General features: G+C 40.9%; 3 protein-coding genes across 7 annotated transcripts in view; 2 read left to right on the plus strand and 1 right to left on the minus strand.

The window, feature by feature from the left end:
- Positions 1-3,633: 3,633 nt before the first annotated feature.
- mfsd8 (major facilitator superfamily domain containing 8) lies at positions 3,634-9,856 on the plus strand. 3 transcript variants are annotated; one of them, XM_084924228.1, is made up of 12 exons: positions 3,634-4,025; positions 4,451-4,536; positions 4,733-4,776; positions 5,747-5,987; positions 6,097-6,210; positions 6,300-6,444; positions 7,498-7,556; positions 7,811-7,919; positions 8,358-8,492; positions 8,572-8,675; positions 8,819-9,045; positions 9,118-9,856. In XM_084924228.1, exons 1-12 carry the CDS (start codon positions 3,970-3,972, stop codon positions 9,322-9,324), a joined length of 1,527 nt encoding a protein of 508 aa, XP_084780354.1. In that variant the 5' UTR covers positions 3,634-3,969; the 3' UTR covers positions 9,325-9,856. The 3 variants fall into 3 exon arrangements, with proteins under 3 accessions (XP_084780354.1, XP_084780355.1, XP_084780356.1); XM_084924229.1 differs by having other exon boundaries at positions 4,454-4,536; XM_084924230.1 differs by lacking the exon at positions 4,451-4,536.
- Positions 9,857-12,954: 3,098 nt separating this feature from the next.
- LOC146391361 (uncharacterized) lies at positions 12,955-22,813 on the plus strand. Of its 2 annotated transcripts, none has more exons than XM_084924231.1 (18): positions 12,955-13,145; positions 13,306-13,328; positions 14,637-14,703; positions 14,798-14,979; positions 15,060-15,140; positions 15,226-15,294; positions 15,375-15,542; positions 15,739-15,906; positions 16,405-16,498; positions 16,606-16,696; positions 16,787-16,928; positions 17,823-17,927; positions 18,164-18,263; positions 18,428-18,683; positions 20,546-20,620; positions 20,749-20,851; positions 21,420-21,535; positions 21,911-22,813. In XM_084924231.1, exons 1-17 carry the CDS (start codon positions 13,121-13,123, stop codon positions 21,525-21,527), a joined length of 1,857 nt encoding a protein of 618 aa, XP_084780357.1. In that variant the 5' UTR covers positions 12,955-13,120; the 3' UTR covers positions 21,528-21,535; positions 21,911-22,813. The 2 variants fall into 2 exon arrangements, with proteins under 2 accessions (XP_084780357.1, XP_084780358.1); XM_084924232.1 differs by having other exon boundaries at positions 12,956-13,145; positions 16,435-16,498.
- LOC146391362 (zeta-sarcoglycan-like) overlaps positions 21,756-23,778 on the minus strand; it is a 58,619-nt gene continuing 56,596 nt past the window's right edge. For both annotated transcript variants that reach the window (XR_014799922.1, XR_014799923.1), the window contains exon 10: positions 21,756-23,732. The gene's annotated coding sequence lies outside the window, so the exon portion shown is untranslated. The remainder of the gene's footprint in view (positions 23,733-23,778) is intronic.

A 23,778-nucleotide genomic window follows, 5' to 3' on the forward strand; every position in this document is an offset into this window, starting at 1 on the left:
CTTTCACTTTCATTTTCGTCTGAGAGGGAGGAACTCTGAAAACAATATTTTATTGTAATGGTCTCAGTACGTCTGTAAGTATAACATCTCCCGTCTGAGCCCATCGCCCATCTGGTATTGGTATCAGAAGCATACCAGCGAGATAGGATCGATACTTTGTTTCTATCCTCTGTTCGGTATGTAGCCCTCTGAATTGTGTCAGATATTTATTTATTTATTTATTTGAAATGAAAAAAAAAAATGTCTGAACGTTTTGTCTGTTTTATTTATAAAAGTCCCAGTTTCAAAATTAATGAAAAGCTGAAAGGTGTGTTTTGTTGTGTTAACTAATTATTGTGGAAAATAAAACTCAAAGTGATTTAGTGGTGATTAAAATGAAAAATCAGAGTTTGCAAATTGATGATTCATCTCATAAGTTATTATGACACACGGATCTCCCCTACATAAGCTGGTGTTTATTAGCTAAAAGTATCAGTATTGTAATGATATCGGCAATGATAGACCACTCAAACCCCCCAATAATCAGACCCAACCAATATAACCCCCACAATAAAATTATAAATGACCTTGCATAAATAGGCTGTTGATTTTCTTTACTCGTTTCAGGTATTACCAGCAAATTAGTTGCATGTTTAATCATCTGGAAATTTACCCAGATATATTTATTTATTTATTTAGACAGAGATCTTGACACCCCCAATGTTCAGCACAAAGTTACGCCGATGACTGAAACACATCACAATATGAGAAAAAGAAGTGCAGTTCCAGCAGTATGTACTAGATTTTCCATGAGATAGAAAAACTGCTATAGTAAATGGAAAAAACTTTCAGTTTGAATCTGACTGTTAAATTTTAAGAAACAAATGTGTAAAATTACAGGAAAAGATTCTGATCAGTCCCCAGACTGTCCTCTAATTATAAAAGAGAAAGTTTGTGTTAATTAGCCGAAAAATGTATTTTTTGCAAAAAAAACAAAATATAAATTTTTTTTTTAAACTAAAAACAGACATCAGTAGTTAAAAACAGTTTTGTTGTTTATTACTTAATTACTGCTGTGTAATATTTATTGGCACTGGGGAGGTTTTTATAAGCTAACTCTGTTAGCAAAATAATGACATTCATCATTGATATTTAAATCAGTTTTGATGACACATCATGATGTACAATATTTATTCTCTAAAGTAAAAACAGAAAAATTAAAAAATTACAATAACAGACACCCAACTGTATATAAGGTGGTAACAAGGTGATGGATGGGTTGGAGACAGTGACACTGACAAAACGACTGGAGGCTGAGCTGGAGGTGGCAGAGCAGACGATGCAACGACTTTAGCTGTGTAACAGGAGGTCCTTGTGGAGAAACAGAGAAAGACCAGAGGAGGTGTGTGGATGTAGTGAGGAAGAAAAGACACCTTTGACTAAAACCAAGAAAATTTTAAAAACATTTGTCCTGCACACACTCAAAACACTGTTCTAAATAAAGGTTATTTTTCTACTAATTTAAATAATTTGCTTAGCATTATTTAATTAATAAGCCACGAGTTCAAAGGTTTTGCAATAGGCTGTTATAATTGAGCTATTGCACTTGAATTCTGTAAAATATATAGCATAGTCCCATTCTGGACAGATGATGAACACTGTTGCTGCATGTGAGAGGATGTTAATAAGGCTTAACTGTAAAAATGAAAAAGAAAGACCACTGGGACTGTTTATGTGGGTTCAAATCCAAAGACAAAGTGGAAACATAACCTGTATTGATCTTGAGACTGTGCACTAGATGTTTGGCAAATGTATATCACCCAATAACTTACTGTACACATTTCTTTGCACACCGTACTCTATGTCAGTGTATTTGAACTGCCTTGTTCTGTGTTTATGTTTTTATATGTAATTCAGTAAACCTTTAAATTATAAGAAAAACACACCCATTCTTTTTAGAGATTATGCAGAAATACAACCAAATAAATAAAATTATGTTATCCGTATACTTATGTGACATAAATAATGAATATCTTCATGTCAAAACAACAATGCCCTGGTAAAGAAGGCCTAGCAGCGGCTGCTCTTCTTCCGTGTTCTGAGGAAGAATAACCTGGACCAGAAGCTGCTGCTGGCCTTCCATTGCTCCTCAGTGGAGAGTGTGCTCTCCTACTGCATGGGTGTTTGGTGCACTGAAAAAAAGGCCATGTTGGATTTACTTAATTCAATAATGGACATTGGTTGCACGCAAATGTTTTGCTTTGGCAGAAACTTAAACAAATAAGTTAAATCAACACAACTTATTCATATTCAATAAACCTGTGCATTTTGTGTTCATAAAATGCGATTGAAACATGTTTAGATGAAGTAAGTTGAGCTCTTGGAATATTTTATTCCTTCACAATTTTGTCATTTTATTTCAACACTATTCAATAACTTTTAGCCCAATACTACTTGGTCACTTAAATATGACATGTTGTCTTCATATTACATAATGTTCAACAAAGTCTAGAGTCTGGTTACCATAAAAAGTGAATGGATCTACAACAACTACCGTCCTCCTATTTTTATCCTGGTTGCAGGGGCGCTGGGGCCTAACCGAAGTGATAGGTTACAAGGAAGGGTACACCCCAGACAGCTCACCATTCTATCACATAGAGACAAACAACCATTTGTGTCAGATGGTGGATTTGAACTTACTGGGAGACAGCAGCACTAACCATCATGCCACCAATCCAGGCTTATCAAAAGTAGGCAAGCTATGATTTCAAGGCTTGATGCAGAATTTTCTTTACATTTTTGTCCTTGACAGGTTAAACCACAATAAATAGCAATAGCATATTGTGTGTCTAGTTGTCTGCCTCTTATAACTCCAGTGATTTTCCTGCAGTTTGAAATCTCATGTGATTTAATACTTTAATACTGTCACGAGTAGATTAAAAGGTGATCTGTCATAACCCTTGATCTACCTTAATACTCAGGTCACTCACACATGAACTATATTCAGACCAAGTCCTCTGCACTACTTTCAAGCATGTTGCATCCTGTTCACTAATGTGTGTCCTTCTATTGTTTTGTATATATTCCTCCTGTTTTGTACATATTTCTCCTGTTTGTTATTTATTTATGCCGTCTTAATATTTATATTTTATTCCTGTAGAATTTTGCTGTACATGTACAATTACAATAAAGGACTATTCTATTCTATTCTACTCTAATTTTTCACATATAAAATTCAATAATTGTGCTCAGATTCTTCTACATTAAAGCTGAACTAGTTGCCCTTTAAATAACTTTTGTATCAGCCCCGCACTATAACTGCATCCACCAATCGCAGCACGGCGTCCTTCTCGCCGATCCAATCAATTGACCCTCGGACTGTGTTTGGGTGGTTTGCTAGTTTTCACGTGAGCGCGGTTCGTCAAAGTGCGCGCTAACAGTCGAGTAAACACGGATGTTATTCGAAATTAGCGTCTAAAACACTGCGCAGCCGGTGCAACAACAAAGGAAAGGCACCTCAGAGTGTTTAATGTTTATATAAATAATTTCATGTTAAGTTTTTGATAAGATATGATAAGCGTACTGAAGAAAAAACCCGGCAGAACACAGTTTATTTGGGACTCAATTTGCCTTATTTTGAAAGAATTTACCGGAAGCCGATGCTTAAATAATGGGTGCCTTGCGTGTTAGAGCTGTCACTGATATCATAGTCCAGCTTTGCGTGTTTTTATGTGGCGTACTGTGCTTTATGTGCTTTGTTCTTGGTAAAACGACCGTTTATCATGGTTAGACTCGTGCATATGACTTAAGGTGCCAAATGTTTGTCCCTAACTTTAGCTAGCTAGCTACTCGGAGCTTTATGGGAGAGGTGAAAGTTAGCAAGTGTCGTTCACTGACCCTCGACTACATGGCGACCTAAAAGTACTGTTTTGCTTTTTCAAAGTCCACGGGTGGAGTCATAATATCGCAGAGTTAGTGTTTTGTTAAAAGATGTCTCAACCTGAACCCGACGACACCACCCCGCTGCTCAGGGATGAGAGGAGCAGGTAAGTCCAGATAGCCGCCTCCCTAAATAAAAACAACGAGAGGAAGCTTGAGTATGAATACACTGTTACCCAACAGGTTGTAGAAGCACTGGATTTACTGGCCTTGTGTTGTGTTTGTTTTGCCGTATGTAAGCAACAGAGTTAAGCTACAAAGCAACTTAACATAGGTAGACTTTATTTACAGTCGCTAAATAAAACACGCAACTGCAGTCAGAGATGGTGGGTGCAGCAGCTTTATTCACCTTTATTCTTTAACCCAGTTTTTCTTTATCATACTGTGTTCTCGCTCCTATAAAAAGGAGACGCTGACCTGTCACTTGGCCATATATCTTGCTGGCTAGTACATTACTCATATAGGTTACATTGTCTTGCTGGTATGTCATCCTTTATGGATAACTTTATGGATAATCTGTACTCCATGTCAGCAGCGATGACTCACAGGATGATGACTACAGAAGTCGGTGGAGGTCCATCAGAGTCATGTACTTCACTATGTTCCTCAGTAGTGTAGGTGAGGACACGGGAATATAACACTTTTATTACGTTCAAAGTAATAATCTCAGCACTGTTACAGGAAAAACTGTGGTTTCTGACCTGTGATGCCATTTGATGAGACATGAAATAACTTCAGTGACTTCTAGCCTAAAAACATGTTGAGCATCTTCAACAGCTTGTGTGTCATTAATGTGATCTGTGCTCTCTCTCAGGTTTCACTATTGTCATCACATCACTTTGGCCCTATTTGCAAAAGGTAAGTAAGTATGACACAGTGTCTTTTGGGCTGAAGATTGTTGCCTGATTCAACTGATGTCAATAATACAAACTAAGCTCCGTGGTTTGTTTTTGCTACTTAAATGCAGTCTTGGGTGTTTAAAGAGGAAGTGAAAGATGCAAAGAGGATTGTTGGGGATTTAATTTAGGATATAGTGCCCTGCTCTTTGCCCCGGTCAAATGACTGAAAGATTAAGCACTTGTAAGCAGGGTTCCTATACGGGTACTGGAGAATACTTGAATTTATGTAGTGTTTTCAAGGTTTATAAAGGTGCTTGGATTTTTAATTAAGCGCTTTAAACTGCTTTGAATGTAACTGCAGTCTGTTCATTATATACATGAACAGACTGCAGTTACATGACCCATGATGTGTTTTAATAGGATGATCCACTGTTTTCTGTTAGCCTGTCATGGCCGCCGCTGAGTTCATTTTTCTCCTTGAACTTCTCCTATGTTTTTTTTTTTTGCTTGTTCCATTGTGTTTATTTCAACTTCTGTCTTGCTTAAGTTGCAGTATACTTCAGTTGCACCACATGTTGTGCTTTTGAAGCTACACTTCAGCAGTATATGTTCATGTATGTCACTTTAGTGTCCTGAAACTGGATTCCAAGTATATTTGAAAACCTGAAATGTTGTTACTTTTCTACATACACTTGTATGCAATGAAGAGGTGAAATAATGTGTGTAAGCCCTCCTTATGGTTAGACAATGTGTAGGACCCTGCATGTTCTGATTTTACTGTTACACTGAGACGTTTTAGCCAGAACACGGTGGTCTACCAGTGAAGTTTTTCTTCACACTTTCCTTCCACTTCATGCAGCTTGGAAGCCGGTGGAATTATTGCCTAAACATGTATTCAGTTTAATATGTGGTGGCTTTGATCAACAGTGGGGTTTGATGTTGTACTAGGTTTCCTATGAGGTCTAATGTGGAGCATTCATTTCTTACAGACTGATGACAGCACTGATGCCAGCTTCCTGGGATGGGTGGTTGCAGCATACAGCATCGGACAGATGGTGGCCTCACCCATTTTTGGCTGGTGGTCCAATCATCGGCCACGCAGGGAACCACTGGTGTGTTCCATCTTCATTAACTTGGCAGCCAACATCTACTATGCCTACGCGTACCTGCCGAAGACCAATAACAAGTATCACATCCTCATGTCCAGAGTCTTTGTGGGCTTCGGAGCAGGTGATCATTTAAATATAGACCTAAAAGTTTGATATAATTTCCTTAGTAAGCAAATTGATCTGTTTCCTTTTATGATGATCCATGACACGTTTCAGTCTTTCCATGTCAGGTAACGTAGCTGTGGTGAGGTCCTATGTTGCTGGAGCTACATCACTGAACGAGAGGACGGGTGCCATGGCTAACATGAGTGCCTGCCAGGCCCTCGGTTTCATCCTCGGGCCAGGTAAGTTTGACAACAGGGAGCAAAGCTGTGAGTTTGCTGAAGAAAAAAATCAGTTTTAATGTTTGTTTATTTTTCTGTGTATATGTCAGCCCTGCAGGCATGTCTGTCCTTCATTGGAGAGGAAGGTGTCACACTGGACTTCATAGCGCTGAAGCTCAACATGTACACCACCCCAGCATTACTGGCTGCAGTGTTCGGCCTCATCAACATCCTGCTCGTCGTCATTCTGCTGAGGTGACTGAACAAATTCTTGATGTGACTTCTTGTTTGTGTATAACATAGTGTTGCCATAAACTTGATCTCTGTACTGTAGTAAATCTGTCTTCATCCCTCAACTGGCCCTTTTTTTTTTTTTTTTTTTTTTTTTTTTCTTTCTTTGTTTTTTGAGGCACTACCTAAATGAACTTTAGTGGTCACCAGGGTCAAAGATTTAAATCAGGGCTGTTTGAGAGTTTAGTATTATTGATCTGTCAGTTTATGTATAATTAATGTTTTTAAATGGCGTATACATTTTTAGGTTCACAATTCTTTCAAATTCTGTCTTAAAGCACTATTTGTGCTTTTGATTTTTATTGAACATACTGAAAACATGATCCAAGTTTCTCTTCATAACCTAAAAACCATCCTCTGTTAAGTTGAGATCAGGTGACTTGAATTTGAAGAACATCTGATTTTGCTGATTTGAGAAACTCATATTGCTTTTGCAGTTTGCTTTGGGTCATTATCTGTTTACACAGTCTGATCAGGAGCGTTTGGTTGACTCCGAGCAGAGAGTGCAGCCCTGCTGCTTCTATCAGCAGTCACAAAACACCACTGACAGTCATACATGTCTATGCCATAATATTAGCCCCTCCATGTTAGACAGATGATGTGGTATGCTTCAGATCATGAGCTGTTTCTCTCCTACTCCATACCTTTCTCTTCCCATCATTTTGATACAAGTTAATAAAAGTTAATCTTGGGTTTATCTGAACAAACATTTTTTTTACAGAGCTGTGCTCTTTTAGATGTTTGCTGGCAAAGTCTAGTCTGGCCTTCAACTGGTTGCTTGCACCTTTTAAATCCTCCATATTTACATTCATGAAGGTGATTGTAGACCTTGACAATGATACCCCTGCATCCTGAAATATTTTTTGACTTGTCTTTAACATGTGAAAAAAAGGATTGGTCTTCAGTAGGATAGTTCTGGAAAATTTCAGTATTTGACTGTTCATTTCGTTATTTTACATGGACTAAAAAATACTGTGGCTATACCCTTTAACTAAAATGTCTGATTCTTTCCATCAGAGAGCATCACGTTGATGAAGATGGAAGGCACATTCAATCTATCAACTACACATCAGAAGGTGTATCTATTTTTCTTTAGCATTTACTGTATGCCAAGGAAAGACCACTTGCTGAAGTCAATTTACAGACAAAATGAAAACTATTTGGACTAAAACATTTATTTATTTTTAAGTCATTTAACATACAGAGTGACATAAAGCAGTACTGCACCGACTCTGAATGGCTAATGTTAAAGGAATCATACATTTTGAATATGGAAATAAATGAGTCATGTTTTACAGTTTCTGATGGAAGATATATTTATGTTTTCTAGAGAGAGTTGATATTTCAGAAGAAACTGTTGAAAGCATCGATCAGGTGGCTGTCATGACATCCAACATCCTGTTCTTCATCATCATGTTCATCTTTGCCATCTTTGAGACGTATGTATTTCATCAAAGACGTCAGACTCACGGATGGTACATAAAAGCTGGTTCCAAGTAGGGCTGGGTATCGCCACTGATTTCTATTAGTTATTCAATTTAGATTCATGAGGTCCCGATTTGATTTCATTTTGACTCAGTCAGAAATATTGTGATAATGATCATTTACAAGTACATGTGAGACTTCATCAGAGGTGTAAGCATCACAGCAGATAACTTTGTGTCAAAGTAACTGAGGATAAAACAGAAAAATATAAAGGAGATGAAGTTCATTCTATATATTATCTCTGCGATTGACAAACTTCCTGGTTTCAAAACGCGAGCATGGTGACAGTTCTCAGCCAGAGCTATGCCCGTCTTTTATATCCAGTCTAGGCAGTCTTTCTCTCTCTTTAAAGCCTCTTTTGTACTCTGTTGTGATTCTGTGTTTTTCTTCAGAATTACCACGCCCCTATCTATGGACATGTTTGCCTGGACAAGGGAAGAAGCTGTGCTGTACAACGGGATCATTCTCTGCTGCATCGGATTTGTATCAATCTTGGTGTTTCTGGCTGTAAAAGTGGCTGCTCTTAGGTATCACCCCTCTCACTGCACATATAAATTACATCAAAAAAAGAATCGCCTTTCCTGAATTTCGTTAATTTCCTTCCAGATTCGGAGATCGGCCTGTGTTGTTAATCGGCTTGGTCATTATTTTCTGTGGCTTCTTTATTCTTCTTCCATGGGGAAACCATTATCCTAAAATCCAGTGGGCAGGTATTGATCGGTTGAATTAAGTAGTCAGATTAGTTTCCAGTTGTTGCCATTTTGACTCTTGACAGCTCAGTGTGTAGTTGTTACATCTTTCCAAGCATCTGTTTAGATTTAAACTAATTTCTACCCTCCTCTTTCACAAACAGACATAAAAAACAACTCCTTTGTGACTCAGATGCCTGACCTCATGCCAGCCCCGAACAGTACTGTGGAGCCAACGGGGTGTCCCATCGAACAAACCTGGTGCCAGTATACTCCTGCTATACACATAGCTCAGTTCTTCTCAGCGGACTTCCTCATTGGAGTGGGATACCCAGCCTGCAATGTGATGTCCTACACACTGTATTCCAAAATCCTTGGACCCAAACCTCAGGTAAATACTAACATGTGTGATGCTTTAAAATAATTTTGAACGTGCCCATATACTTCTCAAATGTTTCACCAGGGTGTGTACATGGGCTGGCTGACGGCGTCGGGCAGCGGGGCACGGACACTCGGCCCGGTCTTCGTCTCCCATGTCTACACCCACCTGGGACCTCGCTGGACCTTCAGCCTCATCTGTGGCATGGTGGCAGGAGCCATCATCCTCCTCATCTCAGCCTACCGCAGACTCATTGCCTTTTCTGTTCGCCATGGAAGGATTGTAGAGTAGCATTGATGGAAACTGATCGCTGTTTGTTATACTTGCTTTCAGCACATAAGTCCTGGCCATCATGACAACCTTCTGTCGCTGCCACTTTGAAAAATGGGGACGGATAAGCTATTAAAAAATTTTAACTCAGGGTTTTGACTTTTTAACTCTTGCAAAGACAGTTTTTTTTTTTTTTTATAACATGATCGAAGACCGCTGCTTCATGATTTATAAAGGAGCTAAAACTGCTGCAGTGAACACGAAGCTCACTTGTTGGGAAAGAAAACATGACAGAAGTGTGTCTTTGAGTGATGAACATAATTACACATGCATTAAATCATAGAACATTACATTTGACAATTTTAACATTTCCTGCTAAACTCTTTTTCTTAATAGAAAAAATACAGATATTATTTTTCCTTCTGTTAATGGCTTAACCTGTAGTTGTTTAAAACTGCAGGTTTTTGTCTATTGGAAAATATTCAGAAATGTCTGGGTGGGTGCGGGTGTGTATGGTAACAATAAACTGAATAATAAACTGTTTAAGATTTTATCTAACCCTGTGCTGGCAGTATTTAGTGTGTATATCTCATGGTGAGGTGGGCTTCTTTATATCAGACAATGTATTATGTGTAGCCTAACATTGTTGCTCCTCAGAGAAGGCTTAACCAGCTGTGCACTTTAAATTGTTAAAGAAAAACCATAACAAAAAAAACCATGAGAAGAGGCAGGAAGTGTTCCCTCTCTTTAAACAAAAAATAACACTGCAGACCTTATGGCGTGAGTTTGTTTTTCATTCCAGTGAAAGGAACTCTTAATGCTTCAGCATACTGACATCTTAGACAACGTCCCCAACTTTGTGGAAACAGTTTGAGGATGGACCCTTCTGTTCCAGCATGACTGAACACCAGTGCACAAAGTAAGGTCCATAAAGACAGTGAGTTTGGTGTGGAAAAACTTGACTGGCTTGCACAAAGTCCTGACCTCAACCAGAGAACACTGTTAGCATGAATAAAACAGGAGACCTCATGTAAACCCTACTTTGCACTTTTGGAAGTTTTAAACTCCAACATCTTCGTAAGGCCAAGGAGGACGCCTACAGAAGTGGTGACAGGGCCCTGTACAAGCAAGCTAGGAACACACTGACCAAGGAGATCAAAGCAGCTAAAAGGATCTGCTCCCAGAAGCTGGAAGAACGGCTTTCAGCCAACGACTCAGCGTCAGTGTGGAGGGGCCTGCAGGAAATCACCAGCTACAGACGCCCCCCACCCACTATTGAAGCAAACAAAGACCTGGCCAACGAGTTAAACACATTCTACTGCAGGTTTGAGACGGACAGACTCCCACGCCTCACCCTCCCCTCCCCAGAGACATTGCTTCAGACATTGACACCCAACACACCTTCCACCTTTCCCCCCTCCCCAATCCAGTCTCAATGACCACCCCCACCCTCCCCAATCCAGACCCAACGACCACCACCACCCTCCCCAATCAAGACTCAACGACCACCACCACCCTCTCCAATCCAGACTCAACGACCTCCACCACACCTCTTACCCCCCTTTCCTCTTCCCTGAAACTCAGAATACACACTGAGGATGTGAGCCGACTATTCCAGAAACAGAAGCCCAGGAAAGCCCCCGGACCAGACGGTGTCTCACCCTCCTGCCTCAAAACCTGTGCTGAACAGCTGGCTCCCATCTTTACTCACATCTTCAACAGATCCCTGGAGCTGTGTGAAGTTCCCTCCTGCTTCAAACGCTCCACCACCATCATCCCTGTTCCCAAGAAACCCACCATCACAGGACTGAATGACTACAGACCTGTCGCCTTGACATCTGTGGCCATGAAATCCTTCAAACGACTGGTGTTAGCCCATCTGAAAGACATTACAGACCACCAGCTGGACCCTCTGCAGTTTGCCTACCGGGCAAACAGGTCGGTGGATGATGCAGTAAACATGGGGCTGCATTACATCCTGCAACACCTCAACCGCCCGGGAACTTATGCCAGGGTCCATTTTGTGGACTTTAGTTCGGCTTTTAACACCATTGTGTCTGAACTTCTCTCCTCCAAACTCTCCCAGCTCAGCGTGTCACCAGCTTCCTGACAGACAGAAAGCAACAAGTGAGGCTGGGGGAGATCACCTCTGAAACTCAGTCCCTCAGTATTGGTGCCCCTCAAGGATGTGTCCTCTCACCACTACTGCTCTCCCTCTACACTAACGACTGCACCTCCAAGAACTCGGCTGTTAAACTCCTAAAGTTTGCAGATGACACCACCGTCATTGGCCTCATTCAGGATGGTGATGAGTCTGCATACCGGCAGGAAGTTGAGCGGCTGGTACTCTGGTGCAGTCAGCACAATCTGGAGCTGAACACTCTTAAAACTGTAGAGATGACAGTGGACTTCAGGAGACATCCCTCAACTCTGCTCCCCCTCACCATATCAGACAGCCCTGTGTCGACTGTGAAGACCTTCAAGTTCCTGGGTACAACCATCTCCCAGGACCTGAAGTGGGAGACCAACATCAACTCCATCCTCAAAAAGACCCAGCAGAGGATGTACTTCCTGAGACATCTGGGGAAGTACAGTCTCCCACAGGAGCTGCTGATCCAGTTCTACACTGCGGTCATTGAGTCTGTCCTGTGCTCCTCCATCACAGTCTGGTATGGAGCAGCCACTAAACAGGACAGAAACAGACTGCGGCGGACTGTACGGGCAGCAGAAAGGATCATCGGCGTCCCCCTGCCCTCCATCCAGGATCTGTACCTCTCAAGAACCAGGAAACGGGCAGGGAAAATCATCGCAGACCCCTCACACCCTGGTCACAGACTTTTTGATCTGCTGCCCTCTGGCAGACGGTACAGAAGCCTGCAGACCAGGACCACCCAACATAGGAACAGTTTCTTTCCCCTCGCCATCTCCCTTCTAAACAGTTGACCTGTCACACTGCAACTGCACCTTATGTACATTCTGTAGTATTCATTCCACCTCATTTAATTTCTGTATTTTATGTATATAAGTTTAGATTAGTTATTTATAGTTGGTTTACACAGCGTTGTGTATGTATGTGTATGTATGTGTAATGTGTATATATAGACACGTGTGTGTGTGTGTGATTTACATTGCTGTGCTTGAGAGCCACCATCTACCGGAACCAAATTCTTTGTATGTGTCTGCACATATACTTGGCCAATAAACACGATTCTGATTCTGGAAGAATGGTTTTAAAAAAAATCCTATAAACACACTCCTGAACCTTGGGGAAAGCCTCTCCACGAGATCTGGAAGCTGTAAAAGCTGTGGGTCAACATCATATTAAACCTAAAGATGGCCGCTGAAGTTCATATGCGTGTGAAGGCAGACGAACCATTGTCTACGGTGCGTACTTGGCTATATTGTTATAATGACATAACATTTACAACACAGTCTAATGCTGTTAATTCCTAAATTCCTCCACTAGTAGCACACATACTAAAGTAGGCTTTGCAGAGCTATCAGACACATCTGCTGGTTCAAGGACTGAAACAGACCCACTACATTTACATTCTTATTGCAAATAAACAACAAATGGTCATCCATGTGTCCGGGAAGGGGGCAGGAAGACGGCGCGCATGCGTTCAATAAAAGCCAAGTCCCGCCCGTGCGCTCGTGTGCGTTCACGCGATGTTGAAAGTGATCGAGAGGGAGCGCACCAGTATGTTGGCAGCAAAAGTTAGAGGCTGCTAACATTAGCATTAGTAATGAAACTTAGGGTGAAATTAACTGCGTCGTGAGAGTGTGTAAAGCCGTGACAGGACTTATATTAGTAAACATGGAGATTTATAGAGAAGAGGAGGGTAAGAAAGCGCTTTTTGTGTCTTTTAAAAAGTTGTTGGCTAACGTGGCTACGAAGCTAGCTCGCTTGAAGGAGTCGTGTTTGTGTAGAGAGGAGCCAAAGCCTGGTTATTGAAACGACTGTATTTATATTGCTCTTTGTTCTTTTGTTTGTTTTTGCAGAGATTCCGGATCCTCATATGTTCGTAAGTACGCTCTCTTCCTTAAAGTTTACGCGCGCGTTAGCTTACGCTTTGTGGAAAAGCTCCCCGCGTGTTGGCTCTTACTTCGTGGGGGGAGTTTATGGGTCTGGGGACCGGATGGGTAAGGTGTTAAGATCATCAATGGGTTCCTCGCAGGTTGGCCGTAAAAGCAGCACAGTCTAATTTGCTGAATGGAAACATGTAAACACTGCGCCGTGTCACTTCCTGTACATATCCTGTATTCAGAGAAACGCTGTACATGCACAGCTGCTTCTTACGGAAATCTAAACACAGTTTTACCAGTGAGCAGGATGTCTGTGAAATGGTTTAGAAAACAGTGATATTAGTAATCAGTCTACAAGGAATTACAAACCATGCTTTCCTTTTTTGCGTGACAGTGAGGCGGATATTTGACGTAATAATCTCGTATTGTACGTGCAAAGTGGTCTTAATTGGACCTTTCTGCTCCGAATATAATATATTGACTCCATAACAAATCCTAAGCCAGTCCGTGGATTATTCTAAGGAAAAGTGCCGTCTTCGTATCTGTTGGGTTAGTGACATTTCCTCATTAAGTGGCATGTTGTTGCCCCTTTTCCTCCCACGTGTATAACCTACCTGTGGGTTTCCTTTTTCTGCCACGGAACTCAAGATGTACAGATTAGCACATCAAAAGTTGACTGAACGCGAAAAGCTGCTCCACAAACTCCAGTGGATCAGATAACTGCACAGCTGATTATGTAACACATGACATTTATTTTTGTGCCAAACAAACTTTGCTCCACTGTAATTTATTGGTGCTGTTAAAGTGGAGAGAAAAGACTTTATAGCTTTGTTTAATCACACCAACCTTCTATTTGCATTTTTGCTCAACATTACTTATAGTGATTCTTCTATAAGTCTGACTAAAATAAACTATAGTATTCACTATAAGAATATGCTCCACATCCCCAAATTAGATGGAGGCTGCTTTGTTGTTGCATTTACGTGTATTTATTATAGTGCAAGACCAGAGAAAGGGGCTTGCCTGCTGATCCAGTGACTCAGAGCTTCTGGATAAAGGAAAGTGAAACTCTTGGACGTGGTGCTTTTCAGTGCCAGCATTCTTACTGGAGCTCAGAGGCATGCTGAGTACTGGCAGTGGTGCAGTTTTTCAGCAGCTGTGGGAATACTCCACACTTATCATACTGGGATCCAGATGTAGGTGGAATGTGGGTAAGAATTCAAGGCTGGCGAGGCTGCGAGCGAGGGCTGTACGTGACTGTTTGTGAATACTTTTCAAATCTTTGTCTCTCTCTCCCTCCTGTTTAGAGAACTGTTTTAGGGATGTTTGAAGGACGTCCTCATATGCAAAGAATAATAAGATGTGGCCTTCTTGGTAAGGAGATATTGTGCAACATGTCTGCTGTGCACATTTGAGTGTGTCGGTCTTTATTTGTGTGACTGTATGAAACTTGTTATTGTTCCTACAGGTATTGACTACGATGACGATCTAGACGACCCAGGCAATGATGATTATGTTAGTTGGAGTCATGATTTCCATGGATATCCTGCAAACCGCCTGAGGTCATCCAGCGCTGTATATCAGCCTGTATACCCTTCAGCCCGTAATTCTTCTTGCCCGTCCCCTTTAAGATTTCAGACAAAGGAGCGCGTAAGTGTTTAATTTTACCGTTTTCTTTTTGATGTGATGTTGTGCTGCAGACTCTAAATGATTCAAATCTGCTTCTTTAGGATGCTGAGAGAAAAGCCAGATTATTAGAAGAATCTAAAAAAATGAAAGACAAGGCTGAGAAGAAGCGGCTTAAGAAACGGGTAAATCCTGCTTTCTTGAATATGAAGTGATTGGTAATAAATGTCAGCTCGTGTGAGTAATGTTCACTGCGTGTTTGTTGATCAGAAACAGAAGGAAAGAAAACGTCTCGAGAAGCTGGAGAAGGACAAGCTGAACCCTGAAAAAAACGAGGAGGTGATGATTGTTTTATGCAACACGTTTTGAAAAAAGAAACGGTCCTCTTATTTCACAAACTTGTCTTCTGTGCTTTACAGGGAAAAGATGATGCAGAGGAGGGTAAAGCCGTTAATGATGAACACAAAGCCAATAACAATACTAGTGTTAAACCGCAGGCCTCAGCCAAAGATACAGACAGCAGTGACAGTAGCGACGTTTCCAGTGATGAAGACGGCAACTCCAAGAACGACTCAGGCGACTCAGAGGTAGCACTTTTAAGAGTGGATATCATTCTCAAAACGAACCACTGATTGATGCCTGATGCTGTAAAACGTCATTAACCTGATACTGTTCTTTTAATCCAATTTACTGAATACAGGAAAATATGATCGCACAAGATTTGGCTGTAAATTATATCACTTTCTGTTCATCAATTACATTTTTTTCTCGTCTCTTTCTAAGGAACTTGATATGACGAGTAGTTTTGTAAGAAAAGCTGCTCTTATAGCCATGCATAAACTGGAGCAGAAGCCCAAACTGGAGAAGAAGGAGAAAAAGAAGATGCCAGAAAAAGAAGAATACAAAACGGGCCCTGAAAAATCACACGAAGAACGGGAGGTTTCAAAGAAGGTGAAGAAGCTCGCATACAGATCAGATTGATACAGTGTTTCCTCTATACGAGTGAGTTAAGTAGGAGATGGAAACTACGCTTTTCCTCCTTCTTACTCGTGTGTTTGTACCCGTTTAGACGTCTTTGTTGGGACCAAAAATTGGAATTTTACTATATTTGTGTGGACCAACAGTCACTTGTGAGGACAGAAGTGCCTCTCCTCACGGGTTTGAAGGAATTTTTGAGACTCAAAATGTGGTTTTAGTGTCAGGGTTATGGTTAGGTTTAGGCTAAGGGTTAGGTAAGCGACTAGGGCAAGCATTATGTCAATTAGATGTCCTCACTAAGATGTCAAAACGAAAATGTGTGGGTGTGTGAAACTCACCGCAGAGAAATGAAATGTGTGCACATCTGTTAATTAAACATCTTAGATAAAACAGCAGTGATGAAGGAAACGCTGGAGAATGACCACAAAGCTGTAAAACCTGCTGTATTGTGTCTTTTGGTGCACGTTAAAGGTTGAAAGTCTGTTCTTGCTGTCTACGCAGGACTCTGCTGCGCCCAGCGTTCCCTCCTTTGAAGACCATGTAAAAATAAGCACAGAGCTTGCCGGTAAGTTTCGTCATTATTCATTCACATAAATTCTCAGTGAGGTGATTTGACTTTTAAAGAATGCGTAAAATGAATATTTATCAGTGAGATTTTCTTTTTTTTCCTAGTCATTGGAAATAAGCATGCGAGTGCTGGAGACTTTAATATGGCTGTGAAGTATTTCACAGATGCAATTAAGCACAACCCTAAAGAGTTTAAGTAAGAACATGCCTGCTTATCTCACTTTAAGTAACAGCAGTGATTTCACTTGCACCACTAGCTTTAATGCCATCTTTGCGTCTGTCGCAGGCTATTTGGAAATCGGTCCTTCTGTTTTGAGAAGTTGCAAGAATACGAGAAGGCGTTAATGGATGCAGAGTTGTCGCTTGGCATATGTCCAGGTTGGGATAAAGGCCTGTATAGGAAGGGAAGAGCTCTGGCTGGTCTAAAGGTAAAAATAAAGCTTTTATCTAATCTTAACAACCCTCACATGTCACGTTTAATATGCTGTGTGTTTCTGATTTTAAGAGCAGACTCTTGTGCAACAGCGTCCTTTGTTACAAAGCACTCTTTAACCAAAGTAGCAACACATTTTTCCAACCAATGAGAAACATTAAAAAGGGACATAAAATTGAGTGCTGGTCACAGGGAAGTTAGCTTAGTCTTAACTTGTTGATGCAGCTGCAGTCGGCTGTGTAGCGGCACATGCTGGATGTGACCCGTCAGCGGTTGTAATGTTTACAGTTCAGGTTACAGTGACTTTGACAATGTCGCCTTGTTTGCAGCATCACTGCAGTTGTTGCACAGGTTCACATTATTTTCCTCTAAGACCAACTCGGCTCAGTTCAACTCAGTTTTCAGGGTTTTCCATTACGTAGTAATACCTGGAACCAGGAACTTTTTAAAATTTCCTACTCGGTCGGGGTTCCAAGTGAGCTGAGTCAAGCTGAGAATGTGACGTGAAGAGACCGCGTGCCACTGATTGGCCAGTCAGTCACGTCACTTGATGAGTCATGAGAGCGCCAGTTCTGAAACCTGTCAACGAGGGAAATGGCTCCACAAAGTCTGTTAAAAAGCCGTATACTGAGCTACAGGTATACTATTGCCTCACATACAGATGACATCAGCCGTGTTGCTATAACAACCCCACACACATTGAGGTGATCCTCAACTGTAACAGAGAGCAACTGAAACAGTCGAGTCGAGTAGATACTATTGAGAAAGAAGCATTAGACTTTTTCTGACTCAGTGTTCTGACAGTAATTAGGCCAATTAGTGAAGCAACAAAATGATCTGAACCCAGGTTTACTCTGAATTGAAGTTCTTGCTGTCCGTAATGTTTCAGAGGTATAAGGAAGCTGCCCTGGCCTTCACGGAAGTTCTCAAACTGGACAGTTCGTGTGCAGAAGCTGCCCAGGAGCTGATGCGTGTGCAGATAACACAGCTAATGGTATGTAGCAGCTGCGCTTAGTGGTGCAGTCACGTCATGTCACAGTAGTGCTACACTACATGCATGTAACTACATTGTGTACTTGAATCCAACCAGAAACAGTGCTAACATGTTCATAGTTGAGATGAGAAAAATGGTCTTCAGCTCGAGGTTTCAGCTGTGAGGGAAAGTTGGGAAAATGAAGACTGAGCCTTTATTGAATGTGCTTCTTACTGTGTGTTTCTATTTTGCTTCAGGAGTTCGGTTTTACTCGAGAGCAGAGCTCAAATGCTTTAATAATTCATGGGACGGTTAAAAAAGCACTAGAAGTGCTGTCTAAGTTAAACGATCGACCAGGTGAGTTTCTCACTCCACTGCAGTTGTGGAAATAAGTCTTTTGTTCTTGTAGCCCACCTGTGTATTAGCCACAGAGAGTATCACTTGTATATTAAGCTTAAACTGATGACGTGTGTTTAACTGTGTATTTTTATCCATTTTAATTTGCTGATCTTTGTGTGCAGGAGCTCTTCCGAATGGCTCTCTCCCACCTGTTCAAGTAGCAAATGTCACTGGAGTGTCTCCAATCCTTTCAGCCAACACAATCGCTGCACCTGCTGCCGCTGTGCGTCCTCCTGCTCAGTCCAAGGATGCGCTGAAAAAAACACTTATGAACAAACCTTTGGGCGCAGTCCAGAATACATCTGCTGCTCAGAGTCAATCAAAGCCTATTCTTACTCAGCCCATGAAGGCCAGCAACGGCGTTAATCGACCACCACTGTGAGTACTGATTCACTCTCACCGCAGGGTGCTTATGTGGAAGGTTGAGATGTTGCATTTTTAACACGATAATGTTTATAGTGGACATTGAAGTTTCTCACGAAGGATCTTTTGAAGTGATGGTGGGGAAAAAAAATCCAGACTGGACTCTTGGCTTAAAGTTCTCAAAATACATTAGTTTAGATTTCACAACAGATGAATTCTTGGAGTAAATGTAGTCTAATATAACTGTGCAGAAGTAACAATGTGGGATTGAGGTTGTACACCAGGAGCCCTTTAATTTCTCTGCTTACTGTTCCTGTGCGGCACCACTAATGAAGCGAGAGAACACCGTAAGCACGCCACTCACTCAGCTTGGATTTAGGGCTGCCACGCTTAGTCGACTAGTCACGATTACGTCGACTATCAAAATCGTTGACGACCAATTTAATAGTCGCTTCGTTTGAAGCTTTGTAAGATCCCAAAAGAAGCAGGAATGAGTAGTAGGATTTAAGAGTGTAATAACGGACTGAAACAGAAGATGGCAGCACTGCATGTACAAGGATGCCAGCTGCCGTTAAACCCCGAAGAAGAAGAAGCTGTGTCCCAGAATTCATAGCTCAGCCCAGCTCAGTTTCCAACAATGGCGGCAGCTAGTTAGTTTTAATATTACTCTTTCTGGGTCACAAAATAAACGTTTAACATATTTTCAGGCGAGAATGTAGCTGTGTAAACCTCAAATATCTGCTCAGTTTATCAGGACACCACATATTTTCAAAAGCGCTCCCACGTTTTCGGAGACGTCTGTTACCCACTAGCTCGATAGCTAGCCGGGGGCAAGGCTCACTGGAGTCCGTGAGAACACCGGACTCCCGGCAAATCGTTTTCAAACCCACCTCCGTCTTTCGCTACTCAGGTTAAACATATATAAGTCACTTAGATAACTTAAAAAAGTTATTGTTTGGCTTTTTTTTTTAGTATTTTATTTGTTCCTGAGTAAATCGGTTTGACTGAGATTAAAGTTATAGTTTTTACACAGCTGAATAAACGTCAGGCAGACAGCTGATTATCAGAAGTGTGAGATGCTCGAGAATATACTCCGGTGTCCCGTTATATTTTAGATAGTAAGGAGTTTATTAAACTTCACCGAAACAATCTGCAAATTTCATTAAACTTTAATAAACTATCATCTTGTCTTTATTTTTAGTTAGCACATACCTTAAACACTTAAAGCTGTAAGCTAATGATAGTTATATAAGAGCAGACGCTGCTGGTGCAATAAGCTGTGCGTTTTACGTCCAATGGATGCATGATCTGATTAGTCGACTAATCGCAAAAATAATCGGTGACTAGTTGACTATCAAAATAATTGTTTGTGGCAGCCCTACTTGGATTGAATCTATGCCTAAAAAAACAAAACAAAAGCAGAGTTTGATATTTTAGCTCAAAAATGGCCCTTTGTGTTACTATTGCTGATTTACTGGTTTCCACTTGGATAATAATGACCTCAAATGGCACAGCCTCACAAACTTCATAACCACCATTTCATCCACAGCTAGTGTAAACAGGTGGATTGATTACATGAAGCAGAAGCAGCGTGGGTATACGTGGCGAGACAGGAAGGTTAATAAAAAAAACTGATTCTCGATCTGTTTTTGTAATTGCGAAATTTAATTAGTCAAGAGACAAGGTACTTTATTGGTATTCTTTCACCTTTAATTAGACTGTGTATCCCAGGAAATCATTAGAGCAGAAAATCATTAGGCTTTTTTTTTTTTTTTTAAACTGTTAACTGTGCATATTATAAATTGTTTAGCTATCCCCAAAACAGACTTTGTGCGTAGGTCGTATATTGTTTTTTAAATGGTGCCTTCTTTCAACAGGGAGCTGTTTCCAGTTTGGGTGGGAAACCTGAATTTCCCAGTAACCGACTCCATGCTTGCAAACCTGTTTAACAAGTAAGAGCCTGTAGTGGAGTTCTAGGGTTTGTTATGTAATAAAAGTAAATAGCTCTGCATTGCTGTAGTGTAGTGAGACACTTTTTATAGTAACTTTGTTTTGTTTTTTACACACTCCTGTCCTGCAGGGTCGGGGTCGTCTGTAGCGTCAAGGTTTTGACTGCCAAACGATGTGCCTTTGTTAACTATACAAAACAAGAACATTGTGATGAAGCAATCCGACGTTTTCATGTAAGTGCATCCTTTATTGTGGTACTGTGTCGTAATTCCGTAGTACTGTTTGTGAAGTTGCCGAGAGGCAGTCGCTGTTGTAATTTGCAGGATGGCTCTCTGGCAGAAATCCAGGAAGCGGGCCGCTTTAGATTCTTTAATGTATCATTAAATTTTAACTCCCTGAAACACAGAAGCTACAAAAGCCCTTGAATTTATGAAATGAGTTTTAATTTGTCATTTATCTATTCAACTAAATATGAATAAAAATTCAGACTGCAGGCAAAGAAGTGCATCAGTCTCCAGGGTCAGAAATCTGCCCTGCTTCAAGCCCTGAATTTTGCATTTTAGGGGTTCATCTTTATGTGTGCTCCCTTTCCTAATCTCCTTAGGCCAGTTTTTTCTACACTTGTGTCTGTCTAGTTTTTGTTTGAGTCTTCTGAAACTGTCTGGATCATGCTGTGAATGCGTTGTTGACGTGTAACTCTTATCACACGGTCACGCGTCTCTCTGTGATTTTGGTGAATACTTTGTCACGTGCCCAGGTTACTCCTCCACCCACTAAACTAGTATTGTGTTCACTCGTCAGGGCTTTGAGCTGAATCACAACAAGCTCGCTGTCAGGTATCCGGACAGGATTCCTGCAGGCTTGGGTATTTCCAGATCTGCCCTGAGAGCTGATGACCTGCCAGATTAGAACGTGAGGTGAGTCCTTTCATACCAGACTTCACAGCTCTGACTGTGCTGCCTCCTGCACGCTCTACCTGGGCAGCTCTCTCGCCTGAACCAAACCGAGTACTTTAAGTAGTGAGAGAGCGTCAGTCTGATTACTGGAAGTGTCCTGCTGAAAGCTACATAAGAAAAAGGACACCTGGGGACACCATCCTGCCAGGATGAGACTTAATGTGTGAAAATGGGCCAAGAGTTTAAAGGAATAGTTCAAAACTTTATTCCCTGGCATAAAGGAGCAAGCTATTTAATTATCCAACACATAAATAGCAGGATTATAATGCGATTATGTGTTTAAACTGCTAAATTTAAGTGACTCATACCTAAAATGTAGTTTTGTTTTTATTGCAGGCATAACGAGAACAGCCAAAGGACAGTACGTCCTTAGAAACCCATCCCCGACCACAGAGGGGACTACTGAATGAAGACCCAGCTGCTACTTGGCCTGAATGTTGTGTTTTCAATAAATACTTCTTGTCCAGTACAGACTAATCAACAGTATCTACAGGTTCTCCTGATGTAATAGCTTTATGTAAAATTACCTGGTAAGTTATGTCTGAAAATATCGTGTTATTGTAAGGTGATAAATCCAAATGCTAACAAAAGCTTCATGTTGCCAAAATTTTCAGTCTGACAATTACATGGAAGGGTTGGGTATGTATTTTAAATGTTAGTATTCAGAAAAAAACAGTATATAATTTACATATTTGTTTATTTAAAGTCTGCGGATTAGTCTAAGTCTGCAGAGCAGGCTTACAGCTAAGCACACCAGTCTGTTTCAGTAAATAAGTAAATTTGAGTGTTAATTAAAAAGTTGTTCTGTGGACAATTTTTGAGTGATGCAAGTAACATTGGTCATCAAATACAGTATTACATTGGCTCTGAACAGAATTTCTTTTAAACACGTTAAGCAGCAGGAATCCCTAAAGTTTTGTTTATGTCGAAATACTTAATATATAGAGCCTAAACTTATGTTCAATTAAGGCCTGTGGTCAGCCGGTTTTCCAAAATTATCTGTAGTCATTATGGTCATCCATAATTCTTATTATACATTTACTATAAGCTTAATACAGCTGTATAACACAAGCATTATGCTGTTTCATTGCTCCTAGTTTATTTTTACCTGAAACGTGTCTTAAATGAAAAACCTCAAGGGTTGAAATGCCATTGCACATTTTTTTTTAAAAATATATAAGTCCTCAAATTGTGAAGGTTGTTCTTAATCCAACAATTAAAGTTTCTTTATACTCTGGATTCCTGCATCATCCTTTTCTTTCTTTTTCTTTTTTTTTTTTTTAAAGATATGAACTAACTACATGGGGCATAGATGGACCTTTCTAGAGAAAGCTTGTAGTGGGGTGTCCTGTTACAGATGTGATTGAAAGTGTAGAAGTGGACCAGATCTGTGTGAATTAGGTCTTGATCTTGACATCACATTTAGGGCTATTCCAGCTCCCCCCTACAGATGGGCATTGTTTACACAAATCACACCATCTGCAATCCAAACAGGTGAAAATGAAACAGAAAAATATCTCGCTAAAAAGATTTCCTTACAGCGGGTACAGACAAGAAAAACGGTGGAACACCAAAATCAGAGCAAAATGTCATTTTTCAAACTCATAAGTAGAGAAAACTAAAGAGTCAAAGCCGTCTTCTTCCAGTTATCCCGTACAGGGTTGTTGTTGTGCTGAAGACTGTTGCTGCTGTCATTAGGTGAGAGGTAGGCTACACCTGCATACTTTTGAACTTTGGGAGGCAGTCTTAAGTGTCATGAGAGACCAACCCAGACACGGGAGAGCATGCAAACTCATCAGCCAGTGGATTCAAACCCAAGACCTTGCTGTGAGGCAACAGTGCTAACCACCATGGTGATGGGGCACCCACTCACCCTGTTGGCTCATGTCTTTAACTTTATGTCACGTTTTGGGGGTAAAGTCTTTGAACTTTTGTCATAATCAGCCTTAAACTTTTGTTTTGCTGTGAAGTCACCTGACGCTTTGACCAACATGATCAGTTCATCCCTGAACCTGAGTGAGTCAAAGTGCCAAAATTGGATGGAGCCCATTCCAGGAGATGCAGAAATCTTGGTAAATCAGAATATTGACATCCACGTTTCTGCCCAGGCTGTATCCCACTTGTGGTAGCTGGGATAGGCCCCAGCCTGCCCATGACCCTGATGAGGATAAGTAAAAGAAAATGGATGAAAACAATTACATCTG

The sequence above is a fragment of the Perissodus microlepis genome, chromosome 3, assembly GCF_051167445.1.
Source record: "Perissodus microlepis isolate ML-2025 ecotype Zambia chromosome 3, ASM5116744v1, whole genome shotgun sequence".
NCBI lineage: Eukaryota > Metazoa > Chordata > Actinopteri > Cichliformes > Cichlidae > Perissodus > Perissodus microlepis.